Source organism: Diabrotica undecimpunctata, chromosome 8 (genome assembly GCF_040954645.1).
Source record: "Diabrotica undecimpunctata isolate CICGRU chromosome 8, icDiaUnde3, whole genome shotgun sequence".
Classification (NCBI taxonomy): Eukaryota; Metazoa; Arthropoda; class Insecta; order Coleoptera; family Chrysomelidae; genus Diabrotica; species Diabrotica undecimpunctata.
Genome location: NC_092810.1, coordinates 2,258,998 through 2,284,927, shown reverse-complemented (window position 1 = coordinate 2,284,927; position 25,930 = coordinate 2,258,998). Strand labels below are relative to the sequence as shown.

At 33.8% G+C, this 25,930-nt stretch overlaps 1 protein-coding gene across 1 annotated transcript; it reads right to left on the bottom strand.

The window, feature by feature from the left end:
* Positions 1–272: 272 nt before the first annotated feature.
* LOC140449156 (actin-3-like) lies at positions 273–16,447 on the bottom strand. The gene is made up of 6 exons (XM_072542305.1): positions 16,352–16,447; positions 12,345–12,493; positions 8,913–9,291; positions 8,446–8,745; positions 7,089–7,310; positions 273–419 (listed from the first exon to the last, which is right to left on the bottom strand). The coding sequence occupies exons 2-6, from the start codon at positions 12,468–12,470 to the stop codon at positions 316–318; spliced, it is 1,131 nt and encodes a 376-aa protein (XP_072398406.1). The 5' UTR covers positions 12,471–12,493; positions 16,352–16,447; the 3' UTR covers positions 273–315.
* Between the last annotated feature and the right edge of the window lie 9,483 nt (positions 16,448–25,930).

The window sequence follows — 25,930 nt, the reverse complement described above, 5'->3', positions numbered from 1 at the left end:
GGATTTCTGTTAGTTCTTAATAGGATTCTTATCTTTTCTATAGAAAGATTCTGCACAAGTTTTTCTACTAAAATTAAAATGGTTCTATTATAAATGATGCAAAATGGATGAAAGGTTTACGTCTTATTACAAATATTGCTCACAAAACATCTTAAAGTTCCAGGAGATACTTACGCTAAGAATAAAATCTCCTTGAGAGCTTTCTTTAACGACGCAATTAATACAAACATAAATAGAAGTTTCCAAGAAGTAATAAAATATCGATGTACTAAGTAAAGATATATTTATTTAAGTACTTAACGAAACAACAGTATTCTAAAAACATTTTCTATGAACAATAATAGATCCAGACTCTTCGTACTCGGATTTGGAGATCCACATTTGCTGGAATGTCGTCAAGCTTGCCAAAATGCTTCCACCTGTCAAATATAATTTTGTTATTAGCTAATTTGATGTTATCGCCAAACTAAAGTAATCAGTAATAAAACATGGAGAGCGATTTTATCTGAAATTAAAAAAAATCTGATTTTATCTTAAATTTGAAGTGCTGTTTCCAAAAATTGCGGTTACTTTGAGATAGAATGTACGCTAAATAGTTTAAAACAAAGTAAGTATTATAAAGAAGTTATTATATCAATGTTACGGGTACAGTTTTGCTTAAGATTTATTTGGAAATATTATCTTTTGAATAATAATGTAGCAGTTCTAGGCAACAGCTAAAAATCAAATTAGATATTTAATATTTTAAACATGATATTAAAGACGTGGTAAAGGTTTTCTGCCCAATGCCCCTACATCTGACTAACCAGACGACATAAGTGAAGCATTCTATGTATAATGAATTATCTAACACCTTCCCAAAAGAGATTTAATTTTGATTACGGTCTATGGATTATTATGAAAGAAACACTTTCAGTGATCAAATGCTTTCATTTCTCCCTATTAGTTGTTTCATTTTTTCTTCTTTGTAGTTTCTTTAAAAAATTTCAGTATATAAATAAGATTATACAGGGTGTTTCAAAAAAAGGTAACCCCGTCTCTAGGGTAGGTAAAAAACTAAAAAATAATTGTGGTTTGCTTAGTAAAAAATTTTTGTAACGCCATCCGTTTTCAAGATACAGGGCGTTAAGAAAAAAAAATTTTACGCATTTTTTACGATTTTGCCAAAACTACTGGCAATATTGTAATGAAATTTTATACGAATATGTTTTGGAAGCTGATACATCCCATGAATTTGTTTTTATATCTGATTCTCATAGAGGACGCTAGTTACACGGATCGTACTAAGTATTAGTCAATATAACTTTTTTAAGAGTATAATTATTAATCAAAATTTCAAATAAACTTAAACATCAATTTTACACGAAGAAGGTACTCTTGGTAAAACTCGATACTGTGTACCGTGTTCGGAATATTTTTATTTGAAAATTATAAAGTAATAATTGATGCTGGTATAAAATAGTTAGTAATTAAACAAAACTCACAAGAAGAAAATTAAATTAATGACTAAGAACATAAAATAAAATTCAATTACAGTAAGTGTTCAAAATGCCCTCCGTTTTCGCGAATACACAAGTCTATTCTTTTTTCTAACGATTCCATTAACCTTCTAAACGGTAGGGGATCAGCTATGATGTCATTAAATTGACGTTGAATTCTTTCTTCCAATTCTTGGCGTGAATTTACCTCTGTAGCATAGACTTTTTCCTTAATATACGACCAACTGCGTAGTCCAAAGGATTAAAATCGCATGACCGAGGAGGCCAATGAATCGGAGCTTCTGCACCTCTACCAATCCATCGATTCGGAAAATGATTACTCAACCAATTACGACACCTTCTATCAAAGTGTGGTGGAGCTCCATGGTGCATAAAAAATAAAGATCTTCGCTCGTTTAGCGTTAAATCTTATAATATCTCGAATAAGGACTTGTTTAAAAAATCAAGATACATATCACCATTTAGATTTACAGGTAGAATATGATAACCTATTAATTTGTTACCTAAAGTTGCTGCCCAAACATTAACTTTAAATGAGTGTTGGTAATGTGATACCCTTTTGACTCGTGGATTCTCATCACACCGGTAGTGTGCATTATGGGAGTTAAACATACCTTGTCGCGTAAAGGTGGCCTCGTCCGTAAAAAGAATGCATTTTAAAAAATTTGGATTGTGGGCTGTCCTGTGTTGCAATGTTTCACAAAAATCCACTCTAAGATCATCTGGCAAGAGCTCTTGGACTTGTCTGTAATGATAAGGATATAATTGCTGTTTTTTCAGTATCCGCCAAGTACTTGAAGAAGAAGTATTTGTTTGTCTTGCTATATTCCTTACGCTAACTGTTGGATCTTGATCAAGTAAATTTAAAATATTATTTTCTTTATTAATTGTTCTTGTTGTTCTTGGTCTACCAGAATTTATTTAATTTGGTCTCACATTCCCAGTTTCTCGACAACGTCGTTCAACGGCTCTAAATTTTTTTTTACTTGGTAAGTGTCTTCTAGGAAACTTTTCTGCATAACGTGTCACAGCTGCACTAGAACATCCTAAACATTCGCCTAAGGTTAATAACATGTCAGTGTATTCAACATTTGAGTACATTTTGATTTGATTTTACAAATAACAAGGTTTCAAAACTCTAATTAATGTTGATTTATCGTCATAACAATCAATAAATGTCAGATTTCCATGGCACACTGGGAGAAAATAGAGGTATACCTATTAGAACTTTATCATTACTACCAGCATCAATTATTACTTCATAATTTTCAAATCAAAATATTCCGAAAACGGTACACAGTATCTAGTTTTACCAAGAGTGCCTTTTTCGTGTAAAATTGAATGATGTTTAAGTTTACTTGAAATTTTGATTAATAATTATACTCTTAAAAAAGTTATATTGACTAATACTTAGTACGATCCGTGTAACTAGCGCCCTCTATGAGAATCATATATAAAAACAAATTCATGGGATGTATCAGCTTCCAAAACATATTCGTATAAAATTTCATTACAATGTTGCCAGTAGTTTCGGCAAAATCGTAAAAAATTCGTAAAATTTTTTTTTCTTCAACGCCCTGTATCTTGAAAACGGATGGCGTTACAAATATTTTTTACTAAGCAAACCCCAATTATTTTTCAGTTTTTTACCTACCCTAGAGACGGGGTTACCTTTTTTTGAAACACCCTGTATATTAATTGACAAGCGTTATAGAAATGGAATCAGTGCAGTTAAAACATATCCCGGAACGGACACCGGTTCCGACCACAATCCTGTTATCGGTAAAATCTCAATTAAACTGAAGAAAATCAAACGCAGAGAGAAGATAAAACCTAGCCTCGAAAAACTTAAAGATCCAACAGTACAGGCAGAGATAGAGAAAATACTCAATGATACACTCAAAGAAAAATTCAGTGAAGCACCAGCGGTAGCAGAAGAATCAGTAGAAAATATTTGGAACACCTTTAAAACAACAATCACAACTATACAAATAGAACAACTACAAGACAACGCAAGAAAAACAAAGAATACATGGATGACATGGATTCACTAATGTTTGTATTTTGAGAACGATTTCCGAAGTGGAAATTAAAACGTCAATAAAATTAATTTAACCTTTAATTGTGGCTTATTCCCATTTAAATAGTAATTACTTTAACATGCCACAAGAAAATAGCTTCAGAACAATATTAAGATTAAAATATTATTCTGTTGTCGTCCTAGCCTTAAATAGGAGAAAGACAGAAAAAATTAAGTGGAGTGATTTTAGATACAATTGATTGGATCCCGCTAAATCACTAGTTTGTTATAAATATCTTGAAGATATGAAAATTTTTATGGAGAAAAGGCTCCGACACAAAATTAAACAAATGTACTGTTATTGTAGTACTTGTACTAAAAGTTGTATAATGACTCGAACGAATAATATAATTTCTCATCGCTCACAATAAGCATAAAAATATTGTTGACCTGTTTATAGTGCTCCAATGATTTTATTCTTAAATTCACGATTATTTTTATGTAAAATATCGTTAAAAGTTGAGTGCTTTTTTACACCTTGATTTTATTATTATTAAATTCATTGAATAATGCTAAACTATTAAATTATAGCCAATTTAAAATTTATATTTGTAGAAAATTTTCATTATCATTTTAAAATCGGTTCTTGTATTATCCGATGGTCACTCTTTTTGGAGTTCTCATTAATTTTATACTTGTTTTCAGGTCTTATTTGCATCTATTCTTTTTCGACAAAAAGATCTTCAATATGTTTTTATTCTCTATATGATTTTATCATCATCATCATCATCATCATCATCATCATCATCATCATCATCATCATCATCATCCAGCCCCATTTTCACATCCATTGTTGGATATAGGCCTCCTCCAAACGTCTCCAGTTCTCTCTATCTCTAGCTGCTGCAATCCAGTTTGTTTCTATTCTTCTTAGGTCGTCGGTCCATCGGGTGGGTAGTCTGCCTCGACTTCGCTTGTCGGCTCTTGGTCTCCACTCCAATAATCTCTTCGTCCATCTTCCGTCTTCCATTCTAGCAACATATCCAGCTCACCTCCACTTTTGTTTATTGATTCGCACTAATTCGCAGTATAATATCGTCTACGCAAGTTCTTCGGCGTATTTCCTCATTTCTCACGCGATCTTTCAAGGTTAGGCCCAGCATTGATCTCTCCATTCGCCTTTGTGTTACCCTCAGTTTTTCGGCAGTAGCTTTCGTTAAAGTTAGGGTCTCTGCTCCGTAGGTCAAGACTGGTAAGATGCATTGGGTAAATGCCTTCCTTTTCAGGTGAATTGGGGTATTTGTTTTAAAAATGTCTCTCATCCTTCCATATGCCGCCCATCCCAACGTGATTCGTCTATTTAGCTCGCAGGTTTGGTTGTCTCTGGTTATTCTGATTTCATGACCCAAGTATGTGTATTTATCGATTAATTCTACCTTGTTGTTATTGATCTGTATCTCTTCGCTGGGAACCATATTGGTCATCATTTTGGTTTTCTCGAAATTTATCTCCAGCCCAGTTTCTTGTAGTATGTCATTCAGTTCTTGGAGCATGTCTTTGATCTCTCCCAGATTATCTGACAGAAGCTCGATATCGTCCGCAAAACGTAGATGGTTTAATCTTTCTCCATCGATGGATATTCCTTTCTGTTGCCATGTTAGTCTTTTAAATGCATACTCAAGAACGGTAATGAACAGCTTTGGTGACATGGTATCACCTTGCCTGACTCCCCTTTTTATTTTTATTTTATTAGTTGCTGAATGTAGACTTATGGCTGTTGTGGCATTTTCATATATATTTTTAACTATATTACAATATCTGTGGTCGACCTTGCAATCTTGTAGTTATGATATCATATGATTTTATACTACAAATTTTTTAAACAATAGAAAAATGTACACAAAAAAACGATGAAAATTTAACAGAAACTTTAACAGAATTATCGCCAGTAAGTATTTAATTGGCTGCATTACAAGAAAAAGTACCAGTAACTAATATATAACTAAGAATCTAACATAAAAAATAGGATTCATATCATGTACATCGCTATTTGGTGTTTTTGGAATTGGTATAGTGGCTCCGAGAACAACTAGTCAGATTGATCACATTTTAATAGATTCAAGTTATGGAACAGACGTAACAAACTGGAAAAGTTATAAAGGCGCAAACATAGACACATATCATTGCCTAGAGATCTCAACAATAAGGGACTAGAATTTCAAATACCTACAAAGAAAATAAAATGGATAGAAAAAAATGGAATATGCAAAAGTTGAGAGATGCGACAATTGTAGAACGGTATTCGGAAAATGTCACCAACAGACTAAGGAATCAAAATGTAAATGAAGAAGGCCAGACAGATATAAACTCCTACTGGACCAGAATAAAGGAAGACATTGAAGCAGCAGCGAAAGATGAAATAGTTTGGCGATGAATGCAAGAATGCAAAAAAAGAAAAAATAGAAGCCTACAGAAAGATGCTTACTCGACGATCTAGAACAACTGTACTTGTAAAATCTCAATAGAGAGAAAGAATTCAAAGCATTCTATGAGACAGTTAACATCAACAGACATGAATTCAAGGCAACCACAAGACAATGTATTAAATAAATGGGTGGAATACTTTAACCAGGAAGCAGATATCGTAAACAAGAGCAAGAGTAAACAAGGCAGAAACAAGACCTGACACAGAGAGAACAAAAAGGATGTTAGAAACAGCAGAGATGAAAAATTAATGGTAAGACACTATGGGACAAAGCTAGAAGTACAGATATACGACATAGATGCAAGGTGGAGAACATCAAAAACTAGGTAATAAATAGAAGAGTAGAATGGAACGATCATATAAGACTAATGACAACGAATACAGTAGTAAAGACGATCAGTAGAAAGACCACGCAAACGATGGAATGACAACTTACTGGAGGCACATTGAAAAACAGACAGAGTCATGTCTATATAAAAAGAAGAAGAAGAAGGAACCAGATATCGTCAAATATATAAGATAGGACGTCTGAGGTGGACAGGGCATGTAATGTGGATGGAACAAAATGACCCAGCTAGAAAAATGCTCCTTGATAGACCCATTGCCCAGAGAAGAAGAGAAAGGCCCAAAATAAGGTTCCTTGATATCATCGACGAAGACCTGAGAAATATGGGAATACGTGAGGAGGCTAGGAACCAAGCAGGTTTGTAAAGCCAGAATGATGATGATAGTGGCTCTGAAAATGCTTTAGAACTTTGAGTGATCTATATTAAATCGTACATTAAGAAATGGCTCATAAAAAAAACAAAATCTTGGAATGAGAACAAAAATAACGAGACTCAAATGAATCATTGGACAAAAAAGAAAGTGATGGATACAAAGAGAAAAAAGAACAAAGATAACGAGATATATATGCAGAAAAAAATTAGGAACCAAATAGAAATGAAGAAAGAGACATGAATAAATGGGAAATATTAAAAAACATTAGAAACAAGCTAAACATGAAAAACCATCGAAAAACGCCGATAAATCATGAAAGACCATTAAGACCTATAATATTTATATAAAACATCCATTTTCTCACCTATCCATACGGAATATTTCCTCTCCGGAGGTGCGATTATTTTGATTTTCATGGAAGCTGGTGCCAGTGCAGCTATTTCTTTTTGTATTCTATCTGCAATACCCACAAACATAGTACTACCTCCTGAGAGTACTGTATTGGCGTACAGATCCTTCCTGATGTCCATATCGGATCGCATGATGGATAGATATGTAGTCTCTGCTATGCCCGGGATTTCCATACCTAAATAATGGCAAAAAATACTTAATTTCGTTAGTTGGGTGAATGAAAGTTAGTTTTTTTATACAGTACGTTAAGTTTTAAATTAGATATGCACGCTATAAATGGCAACACTGCTCGCCGTCGACTTTCCACGAACCGCCGTTGCCCCGTCACTAAATATTTGTCATTATACAGTGGTTATTTAGAGCAATAACAGCGAAGATTTTTAATTTATTTTTGTAAAAAACAGTGTTTTTGAGAAAAGACCAATTCCTTATGTACAGTCAGTTGATAATATTGTTAAAAATTTTGAGAGTTGTTATTACCTCTAAGGCCTATATTCGGCAATCCGAAGAAAAAACAAAATAGGATATAAAAAATCAGAGGAGTAGCCCAGAAAACGAAGGTTTTCACCTCGCATTTTTTTCAGAAAAGATCTATTCACTTAAAAATTTAAGAATAAGTAGTAGTTAGTCCAAGGATCAAAATCTATATGATGCCGAAAGGCGTCTTAATCATGGGGGCTGTTGCCACCCCATCTCGGGGGTGGAAAATTTTATTATTTTTATTTTGGTAATGAGGGATTACTTATGACCCTTAAAAATGAATTTTCAAGGATTGCAATATTTAAAAATTTTACTTAGAGCACCAAAAAATCATTATTCAATTCATCTGAACCAAATTTCACTCTTTTAAAGCTTTTTTTTATATAGGTTTTGGTAATAAGGAGCAGCTATTGCCAAAATGCACGTAAAAAATTAAAAACGGCCGTCGGTCCAATAAAGATTTTGAAGTAGAGGATAAGTTGAACTAAATCCCAAATTTTTATGCAAATCGGTCTTTTGTGCGGGAAGAAAGCGTGTATAATGGTTGAAAATTTTAAGAGACTGATTTAGATTCAGTTCAATCAAACTTTATTCTTGCCTTTCAGCTACATTCATCCATTTGGATCCAGTTTACATAGACTATATAATTTGCAAAAATATTTTTTTTGTTTTCTCCATTATACACGTGAGTACTCGTGAATTTACAAACTTTCTGTGCCAGATCTCTTATTGTTATTACTTCCATTTATTTATTTTTTTAACTTTTTTTGTAACATTTCAGTGTCCTTCTCTGTAACGTTCTATAAGTCAATTCCTAAAAAGAAACTTACCAATTAGAGATGGCTGAAACATAGCTTCCGGACATCTGAACCGTTCATTTCCCAGCGTAATGATCTGCCCGTCGGGCAGTTCGTACGATTTTTCCAAGCAAGTAGTATTTTGAGCGATCGCTAGATCTTGGTCGAAGTCCAGCGCTACATAGCAAATTTTTTCCTTAAGATCTCTGATAATTTCTCGTTCTGCTGAAGTTGTAAAGCTATAACCACGTTCCGTGAGAAGTTTCATTAGATAGTCTGTGAGATCTCTTCCAGCCAGATCCATACGCAGGATAGCATGTGGTAGGGCATAACCTGAAATCATTTTCACGTATAAGTTAGTAGAATTTGATTATAACTGTCGTAAACATGACAAAAGTAAAAGAAAAGTCGACTAGTATAAAATCTGGAAAATAAATTGGCTAATATGTCTTACATGAACAGATAAAACTTTGAAATAAGATACAATTACGTTGGTTTACCTTCATATATAGGAACTGTATGAGACACTCCATCCCCCGAATCCATAACGATACCCGTTGTCCTCCCGCTAGCGTATAAAGACAGGACAGCCTGTATAGCAACGTACATGGCCGGACAATTAAACGTTTCGAACATTATTTGGGTCATTTTCTCGCGATTGATCTTTGGATTTAACGGCGCTTCGGTGAGCAGGACGGGGTGGTTTTCTGGAGAGATTCTAAGTTCGTTGTAGAAGGTGTGATGCCAAATTTTTTCCATGTCGTCCCAGTTGCTGATGATGCCGTGTTCGATGGGGTATTTGACTGTAAGGACACCGCGTTTTGTTTGAGCTTCGTCTCCGACGTATGAGTCTTTTTGCCCCATACCAACCATTACACCCTAAACAAAGTTGTTAATATGATCAGAATTGTTTTAATTGATGATTTTTATGTTTTATTTTCCTCCAATTATCATTGGAAATTATTGGTTAACCCAGATATTACTACCGTCCTTTTAAAAGGCAGTGTAAATTATGCGTAATTTAGGTTAGTACAGCTACCAACTGATAGATGGCTCTAGATGGAGTGTTTTCAAGAGCCAGCATTCGACAAGTTTTAACGATTTTAGTGCGCGCACATGCTGTAATAATTGTGAGGTTATCTGTGTAAATTGCCAGGTTTTGGACTACAAAATGGATGCTTATAATTGGAGGTAAGTCTAGAATTAAAAAACTGTTACTTCACGGCATTGGCATGTGGATTATTGTATAATAGGGACTTATGTACGTATATTCTTGGCTCGAATAGTTGTCACGTTGTTTCAAAGGCTCGCCGCTTGGGATTTCATTTTGTTCTTTTAAAAGGACGGTAGTAATTAGTACTACCAACGTGCGTATTGTTTCAGGAGGCCTCTCAAATTGCATGAGCTATTAGAAGAGCTTGATTCTGATGAAATCCCAGTCCCTCCAGATGGTTTGATCATATTTCCCCCAGAAAATGCCAATGATGATGTCACCGATTGCGACTCCGGCGATGAAGAACTAACTACAATAAATAATTTACCGGGTAGTCAGTTGAGAAACGATGTAGAACTTGTTTTTGACAACGCGACTGAATTACCACAAGATTCTGTGAATTTTAGCCTACCAGAAGAAGATTCGGATGATGACAATATACCATTGGCTTTGTTTCTTTCCAAGGAAAAGCTGCCCCATCAATTAGAGAAGAGAATATCTGCACACTGGATTCAAGGAGACTTGTATCAACACCCTGATTGTACCTCCTGGAAAACTCAATTTGGACCGAAAATGACTCAGTCGCCGATGGAAATTTTCAATTTATTTATTGATGATGAAGTCATCAATTTGGTTACCGAATACACTAACATCTACGCAGGACAAAGCAATCTTTTGAACGACATTACTCAAAATGAGATTCGATGTTTTATAGGCGTTCTTGTATTGAGTGGTTATGTGGTTGTGCCGAAAAGGTACATGTACTGGGAAAATCGTGACGATTCGCACAACGCAATGGTGGTAGCTGCTATATCTAGGGATAGATTTTCCCACATAATGAAAGTTTTGCATGTTTGCAATAACTTGTCATTAGATAAATTTGATAGATTTGCCAAGATGCGACCCCTGTTCGACGTAATAAACAAAAAATTTATACAATTTTCCCCTTTAGAACAACATCACAGCATAGATGAGGCAATGGTTCCGTATTTTGGTCGCCATCCCACAAAACAATTCATCAGGGGAAAACCAATCCGTTGGGGGTACAAAATGTGGGTAGGAGCCCTTCGTCTGGGATACATAGTTTGGTTTTCTCCTTACCAAGGTAATTCCACTACAATACCTGAACAATATAAAGTCCTTGGATTGGGTGCATCAGTAGTTCTATCCTATGCAGACAGATTGAATGAAGTATGGCCTCAAAGGCGATTCCATCTTATTTTTGATAATTATTTTACTTCTATTCATTTAGTGCATGAGCTAAAACAAAGAGGCATATTTGGTACAGGCACTGTAAGGGAAAATCGCACCATGAAATGCCCTTTACACTGTTCATCTATTATGAAAAAAACTGAACGTGGTAAATACGAGTATCGTCTTGATAAAAATACAGGAATAGTGGTTTGCCGCTGGCATGATAATAATATCGTTTCTATTGCTTCCAATTTTGTACCAGTAATGCCTTGCTTCTCTGTAAAGAGATTTTCACAAGCAGAGAAAAAACATATTCAAGTTCCTCAACCAAATATTGTTAGAATATACAATAACTTCATGGGTGGCGTTGATCGCAGTGACCAGAACATCAGTTTATATCGAGTGTCCATAAGAGGAAAGAAATGGTATTTTCCCCTTTTTGCTCATTGCGTTGATATGGCTATTCAAAATGCGTGGCAGATTCACAAAACTCAAGACGGTAAACTGGATCAACTTGAATTTAGAAGATCTATTGCAACTAATATTTTGGAAACTTTTAAAAATGAAACAAAACGCGGACCTTCTAAGCGGAATTCGAATTCGGTAGCCAATTCAAGATATGACGGTATTAACCACTTGGTTCTTTATCAAGAAAAGCAATCGCGATGTGGATATTGTCACAAAAAAGTCCAGTTTTTGTGTGAAAAGTGCAAAATACCTTTACATCCAAAATTTTGTTTTAAATCCTTTCATTCTTTGTAAATTGATACTAATAAAATATATATGATATCTGGTACCGTATATTACTACCGTCCTTTTAAAAGAACATGTCAAAACTTGACAGGTATCGTCATAAAAAAATATATGATTGTGTTTTTTGGTTCCATATGCTATAATTTCCATGAAAATTCGAAATTAATTCAAAATGTTAACAATAAAAGTTTCAGTAATATCTGGGTTAAGAAGAGATTTTATAGTAAAAATAAGTAAAAAGAACACTTTGAAAACTTATCCAGAAATACAGAAATCCAGAAATTATCCAGGTAACTGTCAAGTTTTTTATTTAATATACAGTGCTAGTCAAAAGTTCGTTCCCTCTCGTGTCTTTTGAACGGTTATTGTTCATAACAATCTACTAGTCATAACAGGTGACGTAATAGTGACAGATGACGTTACAGCGCCACTGTAACAGATAATTTTTAATGGGGCCTTGCCTAATGGCAAGTGATAACTTGTTTGAAAGGTATTGGAAATACCCATTCAGTCATAATACTTTTGTTTGAGTTTAAGCCCATTTTGATGAATAAATTAAATAAATACTAAAAGTGTAGCTTCTCAATAAATTTTTAATAAACGTACTTTAACCTTTAATTGTAGCTTATTCCCATTTAAATAGTAATTACTGTAGCTTCTCCTTTAATTAATAAATATTTAACAACCAGTTCTTATAGTAAGTGTTTAAAGAGAATGAGTCCAATGCGTGCAATGGAAGTTGTAGAATAGCAAAAAAATCTAGTATAGTTACCTTATATCGTGGTCTGCCTACGACACTGGCAAACACGGCACGTGGTGCGTCATCTCCCGCAAAGCCAGCTTTACACATGCCGGAACCGTTGTCCACGACAAGGGCGGTAACATCGTCGTCACACATTTTTCGAGATATTTAAAATAGCTCTTTAAAATAAAAAAAGTTTTTTTATATTTTACATACAGGGTGAGTCTTTGGTGCAACATTGATCGATAATTCATTATGGTACAGATTATAGAAAAGTTATTTAGAAAAATATAGGCAATGATGTGCTTCATGCTTGGAAAATGTACCGAATTCTACAAAGTGATTAATAAATGCGTGGGAAAGCAAACATACATTTCTTGAAATAGGATATCGTGTATATTTTTTCACTGCCTCAAAATTTTGGGAAGAATATGAATTGGAAAAGGCTATTAAAATTGAACAAACCATAAGCAAAGAGGAACTAAAGGCTATAAGAACTTTAAAAAATGACGACTCCATAATCATCCTACCAGCAGACAAGGGGAATGCAACTGGGATAATGGATAACATTCAATATGAACACAAAATTAAAGATCTAATAATAAACGGACCTTATACAAAATTAACAAAGGATCCAACAAAGCCTTTGGAAAACAGAATAATATAGAACTTTATTCAAGTTTAAAGATTATTTAACAAGTTATCAGAGATTAATTACACCTCATTACAGTAAGAGCCCTCATTTTTATGGAGTACCGAAAGTTTATAAAACGAATATACCACTTAGACCCATTTGTAGTACCATGACTTCTCCTTGTAGTGAACTGACAAAATTTTTATTAAATATTATACAATCATTTGCAAATAAAAATGACACATTTATAAAAAATACACAACATTTTTTAAATAAATTATCAAATATTGAATTTAATTCAAATAATACTTTGGTAAGTTTTGACATAAATAGTTTATTTACGAATGTGCCATTAGATAAGATTTTAGATAAAACAAAATTAGAGAGTGATGATACATTGGCAACTAAAACAAGACTAAACATATCAGCTATAATGGAGTTATTAACATTATGTAACTGATACATATTTTCAACTAAATAATGAATTCTATAAACAAAATTTTGGTCTGGCAATGGGCTCTAGTTTATCTCCATTATTAGCCGATATATTTGTAGAAGATTTTTAAACAAAATTTAACAAAATTTAAAACCTACGGTATGATCGAGATATGTAGATGATGTATTCTCAATATGACCTTATGGATCAGAGTTTTTGGACATATAGCTGAATAATATAAACGATAAAGAAGAGACAATAACATTTACCACAGAAAAGGAATAGAATAACACACTACCTTTCCTGAATGTTTTAGTCTCTAAGAACGATACTGGATATGAGACTCAGGTGTATAGAAAACCAACACACACCAACAGATATTTAAATTTCAAATCAAATCACAATATTAATATTAAAAACGGAATCATTAAATCCTTATACGATAGCGCCAAAATTGCTTGTTCTAACGAAAATTCGTTCTTGGAGGAAAAACATTTGTTAACATCTGTTTTATTAAAAAATGATTATCCTTGATCGTTTATAAATAAGGAATTTTTAACAATCGACCGAATAGAACAGAACAACTTAGAACGAGATCCTACAGCATACACAAGTAATAATACGAGGAAAATAACAATACCATGCATAAAAGGATTATCAGAAAAACTTAAAAGGAAACGAAATAATTTCAACATTTCAACAACATTCAAAACAACAAACACATTAAGATCTATTTTGTCTAAAACCAAACCTAACAATGAACAAGAAAGGACAAAGAATTGTATTTATAAAATACTTTGTGAATGTGATCAGTTTTAGTTAGGTGAAACATCAAGGCCATTAAATGTTAGAATAAGTGAACATCAATCTTATATTAAAAATAAAGAATTTGATAGATCTCAAATATGTAAACACGCATGGGATAATGAACATAGGGTTCAATGGAATGATTCAAATATAGTCCTAAAACAAACGGATGGTAAAAAGAGAAAAATCAAAGAATACCAATCAATCCTATTTACAGATGAAATTTACTTTATAGTTCAGGGACGGAGCCGGCGGTCGAAATTCGTCAGGAATTCTTACAATGAAAACCTTACACATTTCATATTGATCAAACCGTAAAACATTTAGTCAAAAAAATATTTTGGTAATGTTTTCATACATGGAGGTTAGATCTTTGGCACCAATCCAAGCCATGATGAACAGTCAAAAATACAAATCGATGTTGGAACAGAGTTTGGACAAAATGTCAGTCCCAAGGAGGAGCGATTCTTCAACAGGGCTTCATGTCACAAGTTAAAGCAAAGTTTAATGATGTAATTTTTCAAAAATAAGAAGATTAATGTTTTAGATGGCCCTGTAGTTCCCCATTGAAAATTTATGGCCAAAGCTAGACTGCGCGAAATCGACTGTACTACAAACATAATAATGATAGAAGCGGTTATTCAGGTTTGGTTTCGAGATGAAACGATATCTGGGAACTGTCAGAAGCTCGTAGATTCTATGCCAAAACGGATAAAAGCAGTAATTGCAGCCAAAGGAGGATATATTTCCTATTAAATTATGTAAGTTTACCTTTATAGTTTTGTCAAAATATAATTTTTTTTCTAATTAAACTGTTTTTTCATTTATTGATATGATTCCAAAGTTCGCACAGTACTGTATATGGATAGAGAAGATAGCAGAAGATATAGGTAGGTCAGGGATGGATAATGATTTTAAAAAGTTCTATCAAAATTAAGAACCGAAGATGAGACGTCAATGGATATAATGGGGGAAATAAAGAACAAGTAGAAGATAACAGAGAAGGGAAGAGGATAACAGACTAAAAACCGAAACAAATTAAAGAAATATGAAAATATAGAAAAAAATGAGGAAAAACGCAGCAAAAGTTATGAAAGAGAAAAAAGGGGAGACAAGAAAAAGAAGTAAGAAATAAAGTGTCTAACCTAGGAAGAAGTGACAATATCAACACAATAGACAAACAATGACAAAGCAGTATGTGAAGATAATATTCTATATGAACTGATAAAACATAGAGAAGAAAAAATAAATGAATCAGAATAAGTAATAGTAATTAATCAGTACAAATTCATAAAATTTGTAGAAGTGTGTGGAGTCGTAGTAGAGTCGTGAATTTGTAGTTTGTGGAGTCTAAGAAAGCTGGGCAAAAATCAAGTCTAATATCTTAACCTCGGCCAATAAAGTTCTTGGTAAAAGAAATATAAATGAAAATAAATCGTTTACAAGGCCAAGAACTCCATGGTTTTGTACAAAAGTGTCAAGAAATGTAAAGAAGTAGAAGAAGAAATTTATAGAATGAATATTAACACCTAAAAAATTAAACACAGAAAAAACACCAAGACCAGAAAGCTAAGTTAAAAGGAAAAATAACACATGCGATAGAATCAATCAATGAACAAAAAACAAGAAGTGAAGTTGAGAAACTTGAATGGAAAATGATAAGAACAATTCTAGGACCTTAAATCCTCCCATACGGAGAAAGAATGTTAAAAAGAAAAATAGTTATATATAGTAACTAAATCACAACGTTTGGAATGGATAGGACATATCATCAGAAGACTGACAGACAATATGGTCAAAAAAAGTACAAGATGGGCCTCAATCTAACGAAGATGCCAAGAGATACCAAGAACTAGAAGGCAGATGGCATAAAAATCATGATAATAAAGCAATGGGAAAATAAATGTAAAAATAAAAGGATTGCAAACCGACAATAAAATCAGTATCAATTACGAGGATGATGATGAACTACTGTAGTGGTGTTTAGCAACTCTATAATATATAATTTTGTATTTTAAATCATTTCGAAATGCAAATTTTTAGTTTGATAATATTTAGTGATCCTCTTGATTTCTTAATAAAAAAAATATAACTCGTGCTAAAGTTAAATACAAACACTGAAGTATATAAAAAAATACAACAAAAGACCAATTTACTAACCAGCTAGTGCCCACAACTGCCCACTAAACTAGACACTAAGCCACTCAGAACCTAACTGAATAGTAACGTTATGGTAAATGTCGATCTTGTTGGCTGCTCTGATTAATATCGAAGAAGAAGCAGAATATATTATAAACAATCACTGATTCCGCACCGTTAAAAGTAATTTTTACGTAGCAATTAAACATATCGAACTGTCTAATTTTTAACGGGCTGTTTCAAACTCAATTTTTTTCCTCGTTTATCGGCATTTGTTAGCTGTGTAGTTGTAAGTAATTGGATCCAACGGGAATGCTTATTAAAATTGTAATCTTATGTTTATGTAGACTCTGTTAGTTTGTACGATAAAATTTCTAGTGAGTCTAATAGTAAATGACAAAATTAACAAAATACACTTACTTGTCTAGGTTGTATTTCAATATCTATAATATACTTCATTAAAGGCAAAAAATCGCAAAAAAATAAAAAAAAAAATACGATTTTTCCACTCAGTGTGCCCTTGTAGGCTGTCTTAATCAGTTCTGGCCAGTGCCGGATTAAGGGGGGGCTATGGGACTATTAGCCCCAGGCGGTAAATTTTGAGAGGCGGTACGTCGCTCCCAGTACGTTTTAATTCTATATGTGGATATTTCAAATTTATGGCGTTGATTTTCTGAAATATCATGGTAATAAAACTTCGACTCGTTACCGATAAGATCCGTGCCTGCGGTAGCAGGTCGCACAAAAACTCGTTTCATGTGTCCGAGAAATCGGCTAGCGCCACTGCGCCTGACGGCAGCGTGTCCGGCTCCAACACGCCATGTCGTCAGTGGTCAGTCGTGTTAGCGCAGTTTTCGAGACTAGTCTCAAATTTTACTTATTTATTAGTGAAGTGTTTTCGTGACGTTTCGAAAAAATGAGCGGCAAGGAAGGAGGTGCATTTTGGAAACGACAAAAGTTAGATAAACAGCAAAAATTAAATGTAGTATTAAAAAAACCCAAGATTTTACATCCTAAAAAGAGTTCTCCTGAACGTCAAATTCTAGTCGAAAGTGGTGTTAATCAAGTTGATTTACAAGATCCAAAATTCTGTCCAAATTGTGTAGACGAAGTGCTGAAAGAATTCAAAACACAGGATCTTAACTCTTTGAATCTTCAAAAAGAAAAATAGGAAAACAAAACAGGTACTGCACTAAATCATTATTCTATAAAGTTTTAAAGAATGGTGAAAAAATTCGGCGTGAGTAGTTAGTTTATTCCAAAAGTACAGGCTCTTTATTTTGCTTATATTGTCGACTCCTTTCAAGTGGAAATTGTACTTTTTCCTTTTTTACTGGATTTGACGACTGAAAAAAGGCTAAAGAAAAATGTGACAGTCACGAAAGGTCAGTCGTTCATTTAGAACATCTTTTCAAGAAATTCATTGGGTATGAGGAAGATCGATGATTCTCTGTGGCAACAGATTAAATATGAGACCACATATTGGCAAAACATATTACAAAGAGTCGTTATTGTCATAAAATTCGTAGCTAGTAGGGGACTACCTTTTAGAGGAACCGAAAATTTTGGTTCTACTAGCAGTGGCAACTACCTTTATTAACTAGAGTTGTTGGCGGAATATGATCCTCGTTTAAAAGAAAATATGCTTCAAAAGGCTGTGGTTCAGTATTTTATTTATCAAAAACGATTTGTTTTAAATATTTGCAGGTGCTTTCGAACCACATATTAGAAGAAATTGTAAAACAAATTCATTGTGGCAAATATTATTCAATCAGTGTTAACTCTACGCCTAATATAACACGTACTGACATTCATTATTAGGTATTTCTCGGACACCGAAACACCTGTCGAGAGGTTCATACAGTTTTTAGACAAAACTGACCACAAAGCCAAAGATATTTCCATATCTTCGGTAGCATTGTAAAAATTTTGTCCGACCTGAATATAAATATCGATGACTGCAGATGACAATGCGAATAACATGTCTGCCGTTTATAGCGGTCTTCAAGCCCGAATAAAATCTAGAAATAGTTTGGCAAAATACGTACCATGTGCAGCCCATTCCACTAAATTTGATTATGCAACAGAATGCACTATGGAAAGTACTTTTTTTTTGTTGCTGAAGAAATTTGTTTTTCTCAGCTTCAACTTACAGATGGAAACGACTCACTGATCTATTGAAAAATTGTGGCCATACAACATTTGTTCCAAAAAGAGATAATGTGACTCGATGGTCAGGACGATTTAATGCATTAAAAGCTCTTAATTTATGCTATCAAGATATAAAGCAAGCACTTTTAGAGTTATCCTCTAATGACGACAAGAAGATGCCAGTTGGGTGTCGAGCAAACAATTTACACGAAAAAATGGCTACGTTAGAATTTGGTATTTATGTTGCCTTTTGGTTCGAAATACTGGAAAGAACTGATCTAGCGAGTAAATATTTACAAAGCGCAAATATGGACTTACATACATGTTCGTCTTTGTATAGCTCATTACAACATTTTTACGAGTCTCTTCATGATAAATGTAATTTATTTGAACAAAAGGGACAGCTCTTATCACAACAAACGGAATACAGCAAAGAAATTATAAGTCGCAAAAGAAAATTACAGTTTGACGAAGCAGGTACAAAAGAGATCCTTACACCGCAAAATAAGATTAGAACTCAAGTTCTGTATAAAACAATTGATTGTTTAGCAAATAATCTGAAATCTAGAGGAAAAGCTTATGAAGATCTTGCCATCACTTTCTCATTTTTATTTTCTGTACCCCTTTCAGAGGATAACGTGATTTCTTTCTCTTTCAGTGGCGGTATAGTATGACTTAGCCCCCGGCGGTCCATGAACTAAATCCGGCACTGGTTCTGGCGGGATAAAAATATCTCAGTGGTTAGAGATATGGAGTAATCAGATATGAGCTATGTGTCTAAAGTGTGGACTCATATATATATACAGTGGTAACTCGACATAAGAGCGCTTTAAGAGCGTAGGCGCAAAATTTCGGGCCAATGCTTTTTAAATGCATTCATTTTTTTCCAATCCTGAGAAAACTAACAAATATTTTTGAAAAATTTAAACGCAGAATGAAAGATTACATTATTACAGAGGGCCAAAAGTCACTTAGAATAAACAAAAAGTTTTTTTGAATGAGATATTTAAAATTCAAAATCATACTAAATTTTCTCTTTTTTTCACCCCTGTAACTTATTAAAATAAACATTATAGAAGTTTTCAGGGACTTTCGGCACTCGGTAATAATGTATTCTTTCATTCTGCGTTTAAATTTTTCAAAAATATTTTTTAGTTTTCTCAGGATTCGAAAAAAAAAAGAATGCAGTTAAAAAGCATTGGCCCGAAATTTTGCGCCTACGCTCTTAATATACTGTTATGTTTTTATTAAATCTAATTTATTGTTTTTATTTAATATTGAAGGTTCTACACTCATAACACTTAAAAGTTTATTTAAATTCTTTATTTGTACAATATAATTAATTTATATTACACCAATGTGTAATAACGCGATGTTCAAAAACTAACTGTCCTGTTTACAACAAAATTCCTCTTCAAATATAAAATGCCGTTAATTCCGGAATCGCCGCGATTCCCGATCGAAGAGCCCAGAAGGTCGCTCATACTGGTTTTATTCGGCCTGCTTCTGGAAATTTCAAGTCGTGGGTGACTCATCAGAATTCAGGTAAACAGGTCTTTCAACTGAGCGCCGAAATAACTAGAATAGAAAAGAATTAGTTATAATATATTTACAGTTTTATATGCGATAATATTTATCGTAACAATACGAGTGTTTTGAGATACGAGCCGCGGAGCGAGCGATATTTTGCTTTGAAACGAGAGCAAGATTTGAGATACGAGGAATCGGTTTTTATTCAAATTCATACCTCTCATTTGACTACTTCTAATTTGCTTTGTAAATAAAAGGTAGTTTTACTAATAATAGATCTTTACAGCCTCGCCATAAAGATTATTTTACGGATCTGTACGTGACTATTACTTGGACCGACAAATTAAATGGTGATTGGAAGTTAAATCCGACAAAAATTCGGATTCTAATACTAACCTTATTTCACTCTCGATGTCGGTGTAATTTACACTGTGTACATTTTTACTATAGACTTCACTCTGTCTGCTTTGTTTCTTTCCCTCATTTTCGAAGTATTATTGATAAGTTGGGTTCGCGTTTTGTGCTTTTTGTACATAACAATATAACATTTGTTTTTAGAATCATGAGTTCGAAGAAGAAGATGATGTCTATTGAACTGAAACGTGAAATGAATGAAAAAGATGAGCAAGCTGTACGTTGCTGTACGAGCTGTACCAATAACTGACTTAGCGAGAATGTAAGGACGTACCACATCAATGATATATACTCTACTTAAACGGAAGATGGTGATAAAAATGGTATAATGACAGCTATCTAAACTCCGGACTTCTCTCTATAAAAAGATGAAGAATCTATTAATGGTGTGGGTGACAGAGAAGCAGGGTATAATGACAGCTATCTAAACTCCGGACTTCTCTCTATAAAAAGATGAAGAATCTATTAATGGTGTGGGTGACAGAGAAGCAGCTTCAAGGAGGAACCTTAACATAAAGCATCATATGTGAGAAGGCACGAGCGATTTACGAAGATTTGCTGAAGCAGATTACACACACTTCCACAAATGGTGAATCGGAAGACTCATTTAAAGCCAGTTGGACTGGTTTGACAACTTTAGAAAAAGGACCGGCATTCACTTCGTCGTCAGGCATGGCGAGGCAGCAAGTTCGGATGTGAAAGCAGCTGAAGTTTACATCAAAATACAGGATAAACCTGGTGTTTGTCCCTTCTGTTAAAAAATATCTACAGCAAAACAACCTACCCATGCACATCCTTGTTGTCCTCGATAATGCCTCTTCTCACCCACCAAATCTCTAAGAAGATGATCTACTTCAAGAGTTCAAATTTATAAAGATTCTCTACCTACCAGCCAACACCACTCCTATCTTGCAGCCCATGGATCAGCAAGTGATTTCTAATTTTCAGAAGTTGTATACCAAGCACATTTTTCGGCGATGCTTTAAGGCGAACCCTTCGAGAGTTCTGGAAGGACCACTTTAACAGAGTAATATGCCTAAGAATTATTGAGCAAGCCTGGCTAGGTGTTACAACAAGGACCTTAACCTCTGTATGGAAGAAGCTGTGGCCTGAGGTTGTAGATGGAAGGGACTGCGAAAGACTGGAATCCGAAGTGTCAGTGGTAGATGAGATTGTTTCTCTTGGAAAATCCATGGGTCTGGAGGTGGATGAAAGAGATGTGAAAGGACTTGTCGAGGAACAGTCTCAGGAGCTGACAACCGAGGAGTAAGACGAGCTACATTCGCAGCAGCAGACGTTGGTTCAACGAAAAATTCTCTACAAGAGATATAAAGGAGATTCTGGGAATGTGGGTAAAAATCACCCCGAAAAAGTTACAACTGATGTACTACCACCAGAAGAATCGAAGCCAAAATGTCGATATACTCAAGACAATAAGGATTTTACTAAAGGAGATCTGTCATTTGGATGAAGATGTCGTACCAGTTCAAAGAACTCCGGGAGCAATTGGGAGCTGTGGTGACTGTGGATGGAAAAATAATCGATAAATGAAATATTTTTGTTCGATTTGTAAAAAGTATCTTTATTTTTAACATGTAAATCCAATTTGCAATGGCTGTAACAATATTCCGGTTTAATTTTATTATGTTTTTTGCCATCTCTCCAATTCATGTCCCATTTTAAGTCCTTGATGTCTTCTTTGAGTTCGTAGACTTTTTCATCTTGGCTTAATGAGCTTATATTTCGAGTTGCGATGTTCAATCGTGTGGTTTTTGGCGATTTCTTGCTTCTTCCAGATTCCATGAAGCTGTCCTTTTTTCCAAAGGAGTGGGATTTGTCATTATTGTATGGTCTACACATCTGGGGACCCATTCCTTTTGTTTCAGATATCGCCATATTCCTCTTAAAAGGTTTTTTAGCCGTAAAACACCACGCTTTTTAGACGGGTTGGTGAGTGATTTTATACAACTCCTAAAATCAAGGGATTGGCACTTCCGCCATCCACACCGTACCGAAGATATTCATCTCCGCCGTGGCTGCCATTGTGGACTTCCAAAGGACTATCCAAAGGAGTTCCTACCAGCTACCCAAAGATTATTTTATAAAAATTTAAAGAAAATGCATCCAGGGGAATATTCTATGACCGGTCTAGTAGACCGAGTGCTACTACTGATACCCAAAATTAAACTGCGTCCACTGAAAGGGTAAGTCACAAGAGATCCTAAATACAATTAAATACTGCAGAAAATAATTATGTGATGGATTCAACTACACATTTAATTAACCTAGTGTAACCTATTAAAAAAATGCTGTAGAAATAAAACTTTTCATGCAAATGCATATTAAAATCGCATTTTCCGAGTTTCTCTAATTAATAATTTATACGATTTTTATATTTACGATATCTAATTATATGCAAGAAAATCATATGCCGAACGTGAAACGAAAACGTTCGTGTTTGATTATTTAAATTACATTGAATATGAAAATTATATATGCAACACGGCGGAAAAATAACTGTTTTTTGTATATAGATTAATATAATGCGTTAGTGAGTTTCAAATGTTTCGTTAATGATTGATAGAAATGTAAATTTTTGACATATATATGTCACCTTTAATACCGTTGTAAACAAGAAATAAATCCTGCGTTATAAAAATAGAAAATGTATCAACATGTAGTTAGTAAGTTAGTGTATGTAAAAACTTTTGCAAAAACTTTATTTCTAATTGAAAAATAGTGTAATTTACGCCAAACACGATGTATTGTGTGTTGTATATGTGAGGGGCCTAGAAGCAAAACCAGCAATCTCCATTTTTTTAGACAAATTTTTCAGGAAATAGAATTTTTTAATAAAATTTTAACGTTTAATTTTTTTGTTTATATTTATTTGTACATTGGCTATAGTTATTCACAAAATTAACCTAATTATTTCATTAAATTTTAAGTAATTAACAATTTACGTTTGGAGATTTCTGGTTTTGCTTCAAACACTTAGAGATTGCCGATTTTGTAACAGAAAAAACAAGATTGCCGTTGTAAACAAGAAATAAATCCTGCGTTATAAAAACAGAAAATGTATCAACATGTAGTTAGTAAGTTAGTGTATGTAAAAACTTTTGCAAATATTTTATTTCTAATTGAAAAATAGTGTAATTTACGCCAAACCCGATGTATTGTGTGTTGTATATGTGAGAGGTCTAGAAGCAAAACCAGCAATCTCCACTTTTTTAGACAAATTTTGCAGGAAATAGAATTTTTTAATAAAATTTTAACGTTCTATTTTTTTGTTTATATTTATTTGTACTTTGGCTTTAGTTATTCACAAAATTAATCTAATAATTTCATTAAATTTTAAGTAATTAACAATTTAAGTTTGGAGATTTCTTTTTTTGCTTCAAACACTTAGAGATAGCCGATTTTGCAACAGAAAAAACGATATATGAATGCGAAAAAACACACATCTTTCTTGAAACTAAATTTTTATTAAAAAAATCTGAAAACAAATATTTATGGAACAAAAAAGTTTTAAACAACCAAATCTAAAATTTAATCACAAGCTTGAGCTTGATTTCTTCAATATTGTTACGAAAGATTTATCCCACATAGGAAAAGTCCATTGACAAAAAAAGAAGTTTGGAACGTCAGAAAATATATAATTATATAGTTGTCAGTTAGTTAAAAAGATTGTAATATTGTTGGTGTTGAATAAAGTTAATTTTCAAGAAGTGTAACATTGGTGACAGCGGTGGGATAGAGAAATATTTAGCAGTTGTTAATGGTAAATACAAGATCCACTGAGTTTGACAAAGAAATGGATACGTCCGGACCCCCTGCATGGTTTTTAAAAATGAAAGAAGATGAAGAGAAGCGTAGACAAGAAGAGAAAGCGGAAAATGAGAAGCGTAGGCAAGAAGAGGAAGAGGAAAAGGAGAGGCATAAAAAAATAGAGGTACAAATCATAGATGGTTTATCCCAAATTCACAAAAGTTTTCAGTTAGAGATAAGTCAAATCATTAGCAAAATAGATAAATTAGAAGAAAAACAAAACAATTTTGAAAATAAAATAGAACAACAATAAAATGATTTGAAATCTAATTTACAAATACAAATAGTTGAGTTAGAAAAAAAAAATTAATACCCAAGCTTCTTTATCTAATGTTTCAGTAACTAACGTCGAATCTAAACAAACAGCTTCATCACCTTCCATAATTGAACCAGGTACAATTAGAACTAGTAAATTTTTAAAACCACCCTCATTCGATGGTCAGACAGCATGGGAAACTTATCGTTTTCAATTTGAAGCTGCAGCTAGAGCAAATGGCTGGAATGAAAAAGAAATGGCAGCTTCTTTGGTGGTGTCGCTTCGAGGACAGGCAGCAACCGTTTTGCAATTCCTTCCCCAAGATGCACCCAGTTATACCTCTCTCGTTGAAGCTTTAGAGACAAGATATGGCCAACAGCATCTAAAGCAGGTTTTCCAAAGTCAGCTAAAAATTCGATATCAAAAACATAACGAAAGCCTGCAAGAATTTAAAGCCGACATTAAAAGACTATTGCACTTGGCATACCCTCAGGCACCTAAAGATTTTCTGGAACAAATTGGAATACAGGCATTCATAGATGGACTACAGGATGTTGAAATGCAACAAGCTCTCCGATTACAACATCACAAATCGCTAAATGGAGCACTAGTCTCAGCCCAGGAGTATGAAACGGCAAAAAGCATTTCCAGATCTCACCCAAAATTAAGAGAATTAAGATTTCAAGAAAATGAAGAAATCACAACCGCAGATAACCAACAACCTATTTTATACCAAATTTTAAACATAGTGCAAAATCTTCAACAAAAACCTCGAAATGAAAACAGAAGATGTTTTAATTGCGGGAGAATAGGACATTTTCAAAACAATTGCAGAAGTCCATCCCAAACAAGGAGAGAACATCCAAAGAATGAGGCTAGAAGGTCGCCTAGATCAACATCCAGAAGCCCATCACACAGTCCTATTAGAAATACTAGTAGAGATAGGTCTCTAAGAAATCGATCTCCCACAATTGACCACAGATACGCAAACAATAGCCAGGGAAACGAATAAAAGTCGACACTAAGGGGCGGGCGTCGGCTGTATCTAATAAAAGCCCCCAAATTCCTACTTACACTTTACATAAAAATGAACAGAATTTATTACTTAAGGGCTACGTTGAGAATCAAAAATGCACCTTTATTATTGATACCGGTGCAACCAGATCCTTTATTCGAACCGGATTTCTGAATGAGAAACTACAACCCACTAAAACAAACTTAGTTCTTGAAGCAGCTTCAGGCCACACTATTCCAATTCATGGAGAGATAACGGCAACCATACAGATTGATAACAATGTGTTCAATATCTCCTTCATTTTCTTCAGAATCAATAATGTTTTCTAGCATATCATTATTAGTGTTTAAAGCGTTCTGGTAAAATTCGTAATTTTCTAGATTTTTGCATTCTTCTCCAAAATGTT

Bases quoted from the DNA above. Each gene is read 5' to 3' on its own strand.
- LOC140449156 (XM_072542305.1), bottom strand. From the start codon at position 12,470: ATGTGTGACGACGATGTTACCGCCCTTGTCGTGGACAACGGTTCCGGC. The intron at 7,311-8,445 runs GTAAGTTTCTTT...GCCATTATTTAG, and splicing joins GTTTCAGCCATCTCTAATTG to GTATGGAAATCCCGGGCATA. The intron at 420-7,088 runs GTGAGAAAATGG...TATATTTGACAG, and splicing joins GAAATATTCCGTATGGATAG to GTGGAAGCATTTTGGCAAGC.